General features: G+C 27.8%; 1 protein-coding gene across 1 annotated transcript; it reads left to right on the plus strand.

Moving 5' to 3' along the window:
- Nucleotides 1-1,976: 1,976 nt before the first annotated feature.
- On the plus strand, nucleotides 1,977-4,858 carry LOC108780231 (odorant receptor 46a-like). Its single transcript, XM_018547866.1, has 5 exons — nucleotides 1,977-2,065; nucleotides 2,742-3,077; nucleotides 3,326-3,512; nucleotides 4,564-4,719; nucleotides 4,808-4,858. The coding sequence occupies exons 1-5, from the start codon at nucleotides 1,977-1,979 to the stop codon at nucleotides 4,856-4,858; spliced, it is 819 nt and encodes a 272-aa protein (XP_018403368.1).
- Nucleotides 4,859-7,807: the final 2,949 nt, after the last annotated feature.

The raw sequence follows: 7,807 nt of genomic DNA on the forward strand, positions 1-7,807 counted from the left end.
TCTCTCTAGGAAAATAGAAAAGGAAAACAGATGAACTGGTGCAAAAGTTCAGCCAAAAAGAACAGGCTTATTCTCTCATTTATGTAAGGTGCAGCAGATATGTACATAAATCTTTAAGGAAAACGAAGTGCTTAATAACAATTTAAGAACAAATAATGGTATCTTATTATAAAGTATATATTAAGGTAGTATTATCTATTTTATTAAGATTTTAATCAAGCAAGCCACATCAACTTATTAAGAATATAAAGATTTCATTTGTATGTTTTACTCGCATCTGCGTACCGTTTATCTACGAAAATACAGCATATTACGCAATTTTGTTATAAAGATTATGTATTATTAAATGATATTATATGTAGGAGTTATGGGCTGATAATTATAGTTCATTCTTATATTTAAGACTATTTTAAGTAGTCTTAAGATGTCACGAATTAATAATCAAAGCCGTATACTAGCATCTTTAGATATTATTATACTTAGAACGGTTAATTATAAGAGATTACGAATACCATAGAAAGTATTATTATACGCAGAGAATGAAAACTCATATCTTAATAATGTGTGTATAAATACACGATACATGTATAAATACACGAAAGGAAGAAAACATTTTATAAAGAATAGAGATTGTTTTCAAATATATATATATATATATATATATATATATAAAATGATAAAACATTTTTAAAATATATATTGAATAAAAATTAAGATTTAGATTTAAATTATAGAATACGAGAATATTTTATTATGTATTATAAATATAATTGCATGAGTACAGTTTATGCAAAGTGTTTCATTTTTGCATTTTCTCTGATATTATTATATTATCAGATGAAATTGTCTAAAAAGTTCACGCTACCTGCAAAAAACATATTATAGTTAATAACACCCATACCTTTTTTGCACAGTTCATCGAAATTCTCATAATTAATGTTTTAATTGTTATTGATAATTATCATAAAATACGAAAAGCTTAATATCATAGAAATTATTATTTCTATTATATCACTGTTAGATTAACTTCTATGATTCACTTTCTTCTCGATGTTTATGTTTTGCTGTGAAATCGAAGCATAGTACGTAATGACACGTATCAAGCACTAGGTAGTAACACTAATAAAAAAAACATTTTTGATAAGAAAAATACAAGAAGTGGCGCGTGAATATTTCATAGAGACAACTCTTACACCTGATGTTCTATATTGATGAACCTTCAAAAGTATATTCACATTGCCTTTTACTTGCGGAAATGTTATTTACCCCATCGCGTGACAAATATTGTAGCTTATCTACATGTAGACTCATGAAAATAATATTCCGTCGCAAGATGCATATTACGGTAATAATAGAGACGCATAAAAAGGGGTGCGGTGAACGGGTACTCTACATTCTACAATATCAGAAAGTAGTGAGGCTATAGATGTTCTGGATGTATTTCAATTTCTTGTAAAATTTGTCTATTGCTATTTGATGCGTGAATATGATATAATCATATAATTTTTTTTACAAACTATTGAAATAATATTATTTGTCAAGATATTTGTAGTAAATTTTTAATGTAATATGTCAAGTGAAAATTGTTCACTTTGTAAGTATAACGAATATTACGAATTTATAAGTTTTATATATTAAAAAAATAGGATATTGTATAATTATATCATGTTTATTTCAAAATTATGGCTTGCTTATACTTATACATCAAAATCTTTTTATTTATTTAAAGATAATTCATTAGTAGAAATATTTTTTCACTTGACTAATGTTAATGACGTTAAACACTTAAGTAATTAAATTTTGAAGTCTATTTAAAAATATATGTTAGAAAAAACAATATTTTACTTTTTATTAATATTTTAATATTTTTTTTATATACGTGTATATAATATATTAGACGTATAAATAGATGTAAATATAGATTTAACATTATGAGTAATTCGTGAATAGGCAAAATTAAATCTTAAAAAGTTTGAATGATTGTGCTGCAGTTTACACTAATACTCTGCGCAGTCAGCGGATGCTGGCAGCCGCTTACATGGACATCGCTATTTCAATATATGATGTATAACACTTATAGAATATTGTTAATTTGCGTGTTATGTACATTTACGATATCGCAAGTTATGAATATTGTATTAAATATTAACAACTTCGGTGAAATAAGCGATAATATATATATGACGTTGACAGTATTCATCGCGACTTACAAAATAGTTACTATGTGGATAATTAAGGAACATGTCATAATGATAGTTAACGTTCTCACAGAGGAACCTTTTAAACCGTCGGAATCATGTGAAATAATAATTCGACAAAAATATGACAAAACAATAAGGTAAATATTTTAATCTTAAATTATATAAATAAATTTAACAATCATAATTTAGTAACTAATTTCTGAATAATTAGATTATTTTAACATTTGCGCGCGCGTGTTGCGTTATTAAATATTCAAATTATTTAATTATAATACAATGTACATAATATAATGTTTAGCCCAATATGATTATTTTTAACATGAACATAATTATTTAATGTTTTAATTATTACTAGCATAAGCATTTTTCTAATGCTTATAAACCATCAATATCCCACAAATAACATAGATGTAAATAGTAATGTAATGAGGGAAATATAGCAATAAGAGTTTCAAGTAGACTTTTACAAAACAAGTGGATGTAACTATTTTTCATAGCTGAGTATTATAGAATTATTTTCACAAGAAATACATTTTACAGGAAATACGCAGTATGGTATTATGGCCTTGTCCAAGTAACAGTCATATGCATAATCTTAAATGCTATCTTTATGGATTTTATGGAAGGAAATTTGACATATAAAGCATGGGTGCCATTCGACTGCACATTACCTATTACATTTTTGTTCGTATTTACTCACCAAATGATAGGTATGTCAATCTGTGCTGCTGTAAATGTTGCCTGCGATAGCCTGGTATCTGGACTCCTGCAGGAAATCTGCTGTCAGTTTGAAATTCTGGAATATCGATTGACGAAAATCTTACATGAAAAACATATTCTTCGCGATTGTGTACGTCACCACAATCGTATATATGAGTTAGTTTTTAAAACCACTCTGTTATTTCAAATATTTGCAATGTAATCATTTTGTATAAAACTTTTTGTTTCTATCGTTCTTTTCGAAATCATCAATTTAAAATAATTCGGAAATTATTAATTTGTTTATGTGACAAAGAATGTCACATATGAAAGATATTCGATAAGATTGATAAATGACTTTCAACGTTACACATAAATTAAAATCCTTTATTTAATTATAGATACGCGTATATAATAAATCGTAGATTTGCAAAAATAATTGCTCTCCAGTTTGCAGTAAGTATGCTAGTGGTGTGTGCTAATTTATATAAACTGGCTGCTATTTCTCTCCTGATGATCAATGGAAGTCTTATTGTGCTGATACTGTATACGGCCTGTATGTTATCACAGATCTTCATCTATTGTTGGTTTGGAAATGAACTCAAATTGAAAGTACATAATTCATTTATATATGGGGCATTCCACGCCAAGTGGGCCACCCATTTTGCGAAGTTTCATGGATTTCGTTCATATTGGTTGAACTTGAACAGTTTGATGAATAAAGACTCTATGCCGAATAATACACCTGTAGGCCAACTGGTTGCCGAACTATAGAGCCGTCAATTTTTGGGCTTTCTCGTCGCAGTGCTCTCTTCGTTTGTCATTAGTGGGCATGAAAGGCAAGTTTGGAAACGAAATGTAGACGTTTCCTTATAGAAAATTGAACGCTCTTTCACGTAAGAATACTCTTTTTTTCGATCAGACCGGTTTACGACGATGTTTGTCAGTTTTGAAGTTTTTAAAATGGCGGCGCGCCTAAAAGACCAATCTCAATTTTCTTTTAATGTAGTTCAAAATGTAGCCCCAGGTCTTTACTTTGTTACTCTAAAAGGACTTAATGGGACACGCATTCGTTTGGGAGTAAGAGCTAAGAAAATGAGGAAAATGAGTGCCGCGGTAGGGGGACGGAGCGACATTGCCTCACTTTCCTAGCTCTTACTCCCAAACGAATGCGTATCCCATTAAGTCCTTTTAGAGTAACAAAGTGGAGACCTGGGGCTACATTTTGAGCTATATTAAATGAAAATTGAGACTGGCCTTTTAGGCGCGCCGCTATTTTGAAAACTTCAAAACTGACAAACATTGTCTTAAACTGGTCTGATCGAAAAAAGAGTATTCTTACGTGAAAGAGCGTTCAATTTTCTATAAGGAAACGTCTACATTTCATTTTCAAACTTGCCTCTCATACCCACTAATGACAAGCGAAAAGAGCGCTGCGACGAGAAAGCCCAAAAATTGGGTGGCCCACTTGGCATGGAATGCCCCATATGTATATTATAATCTTTTATAAAAAATAATTTACTTTTTTTCATTTATAACGTTTTCTTCTGTAACTATACTAGGACTTAAGAATACATAAATAAAAAATTATCAAAAAAAAATTATATAACACATGATTTATCATTTTATAATAATACACAATACTTTAAATGTTTACTTACAGAGTACCAGAGTAGCAAACAGCATATACAATATGAAGTGGCAACAGCTTGATAATAAGAGCACAAAAGCTCTCCTGCTAATCATGAGACGCTCGATGATCCCTATTGAATTTAACAGTGCGATTGTCATTACATTGAATCTTGACTCGTTTGTATCTGTCAGTATTAATTAATAATGAAAAATTGTTAATTTTTTTTATAAATGTTTTAAATAATATGAAATACATCTTAAATTTGTATTTACAGTTACTTAAAGCATCGTATTCGGCTTACAATATATTAAAACGCGCGCAGTAAAATGGATAAATAGAAACTGTTTTTGTTCATATTACAGAAAGCGACATATAAGGTATGTTGAAGAGTAAAAATATATTAGTTAATACCAATGATATAAACATATCATTGACATTATCTAATTTATTTTTACACAATATATGAAATATTTGCGGAAGACTTTACATACGTATTTTATTTATGGTGTGTAAGAAAAGATATTAAGAATATGGTTATAATAAAAGAGAAACAAAATTACAATAGTATAATATTACAAGGAATTTATATTAGCATGTCAAAATACATATTATATTCAAATTATAATTAAATATTATTATAAACGTTTCTAATATTTCTATTATTAAATTTCTGTTATTTCTCCTTGGGTTATAAATATTTATAAGCTACATTGAAACTGTTGATTGATATTTTATTATAATAAATAATATCATAACTAAGAATGCTTGTAAATAAATATAATAGAAACACTTTATTAATTATAATTACTGTAAAAACACAAAAAAAAACAAATTCAATATAATTTCTTCAAATTGACTTTGAATGATTGTGCTTTAATTTAACTAAAATATAGTTTCTCTATTCTGGCACCAATTATTTATTAGTGCTGGTTCGGCAATAAAATCAAGCTGAAAATAAATGATATGTTCGCAGAAACAGTGATGTAACACAAGATTAAAAATTGGTATTAATAATAAATTAATATGCATATATTGAATTTATATTACAGATATATCACTAATAATCTATTAATTAACATCAAGGACAAATTTTCAAGATAAAATATCATAAAATATGTAAAATAATATATTAAATAATAGCTAATATATATTAGTAGAGGAACGTGTGCACGTGCTATGAAATAAATCAAAATATAGGTAATTTACAAAAATTAATTATCTACAATAAAGGTATATAAATATAACCTTATTTATTTACCATTGTTCCTTCTGCAATAAATATATAAATGGAACAAAATGTCAATTAGTCTTTTATGCCAACAAGCCTTGATTCCTGTAATTTATGCAATATGATTCATTTTTGTGTTTTCCTTGATATTAAATGATTGGATTGTTAATTAAAGTGTCATTGCAATTACTGTTAAGCATGTATTAACTCACATTTTTGTATATATCGAAAATTTTCGTACAATATTATTTTAATTGTTGCTCTAACTATCAACATGTAAAAAGAGTTTTCGATCTTCGTAGAAGATATTATGTTACTATAGTTAGACCAACTTCTATAATTCACCTTTTCTCCGACGTTTATATTTCATTGGCAATCGAAATCAATATGTAAAGTGTGATGACATGTGAAGCACGTGATAAAATGTAAAGTATTGAGTAGCGAAAATAATAAAGAAGTATTTTTTTTAATCAATGTACATACGATAAGGACTTGCATGAATACTTTATAGGAGAAATTTATACTTTGTATTTTACATTGATGAATCTTCAAAGTATCTACATCTCCACTTTGCCTTCTACCTTATTGAAATATTATTGAAATATTATTTACAATATTTACCGCACATCACATGAAAAAATTGCAATTTATCTACATGTTGTTTGATGGAAATATTATATATAATATTCCGCGCCGTCGCAAGATCGGTATTACGATAATAATAGAGATAGATAAAAAGAGTTTGGTGCACGAGTATTGTGTACTGTCAGGGAACACGGTGTCGCGAGACTATAGACATTCCGGGCGTATCTTCCTCTCTCATACAATTTATTCATCCTGTTTGACGCGTAAATGATTCAGTTACATATATATTTTTGCGATTAAATAATATCAATTACTTTTAAGATATTTGCAGTAATACATGTAATGTGGTGTTAAGTAATTGATTGTGAGAATTAATTATTTTGTAAGTATAACAAATATTGTAAATTTATATTTTAAGAAATGGTATTGTGGAATTATATGTATATTATGTTTATTTTAAAATTATGGCTTTTTTAAATTAAATATGGAAAACAAACTAGAAGATAAAGAAATGCCCATTTTCGTTGACAATTTTTTTTTAACAAAAACTATTTCTTTAAAACAGAATTTTTAATAATAAATATCTTACATATTAGTGAATTGTGTTAGTGCTGTTTGTGTGCATGTGCGTGTGCGTAGGCGCGCGTGTGTGTGTGTGTGTGTTAGTATTTTTAATTAGAAATAATCCTAATATACGTATATTGGTCAAAATCTTATTTAAATTAAATAAACAATTTTTGCAAAATGATCCGTAAAAATAGGAATCTGATCCTCTTTTTGGTGTATATTCTTCTTTTAAATAATTCAATTTTGAAGTCAAGGGGATCCTGAAGACGATTAGTCATATTTTGTTGGAAATAACATCTACACACAGATTACATGTCATTGACACATTATTCCATCAATATCTCACGCATGCACGCTACACATATACATAAGTTTTCGTACCGCAATCACGTTTTAATTAGACATCTAAATTCAATTTTAAGAATTTCATGCTGTTTCTTCATACAAACCACTGGTGTGTGGAATATTTCGTAAGTACAGATTGCATAGCTTTTATATGAAGTAAATGTTGTCACAATGTGCAACGATGTGACGCTATGGAACGCCATATTGGACTAGAAGTAAAGTAGAACTCAATTTCGAAATTTTTTGTCGTTTTCAGCATAGATTCTACCTCATAAATACATATTAATACGTATACTTTAATCATGGAAAAGGATTTTCGAATCTGTGAATGACAAAAAAAATATTTGCAATAAAAAAAATTATAATCTGTAATACGGACGACTTTAGGATCCCCTTAAATAAAGTTAAACTTTACATTTTTTTAAAAGATATATCAGAAAAAAAAATATTTTATTGTATTTGACATATATGTATACAGAGAGTGTTACATACATACATATATATATATATATATACATATATATATATTATACGTGTATAATACATTCT

Source organism: Cyphomyrmex costatus, unplaced genomic scaffold (genome assembly GCF_001594065.2).
Source record: "Cyphomyrmex costatus isolate MS0001 unplaced genomic scaffold, Ccosl1.0 scaffold69, whole genome shotgun sequence".
In the NCBI taxonomy this organism is placed as follows: Eukaryota; Metazoa; Arthropoda; class Insecta; order Hymenoptera; family Formicidae; genus Cyphomyrmex; species Cyphomyrmex costatus.

What these genes read in the sequence shown, in the direction of transcription:
- LOC108780231 (XM_018547866.1), top strand. Translation starts at nt 1,977, where the DNA reads ATGATTGTGCTGCAGTTTACACTAATACTCTGCGCAGTCAGCGGATGC. An exon ending in TCGCTATTTCAATATATGAT is followed by an intron (nt 2,066 to 2,741) that starts GTATAACACTTA and finishes TACATTTTACAG; the next exon opens with GAAATACGCAGTATGGTATT. An exon ending in GAAATGAACTCAAATTGAAA is followed by an intron (nt 3,513 to 4,563) that starts GTACATAATTCA and finishes GTTTACTTACAG; the next exon opens with AGTACCAGAGTAGCAAACAG.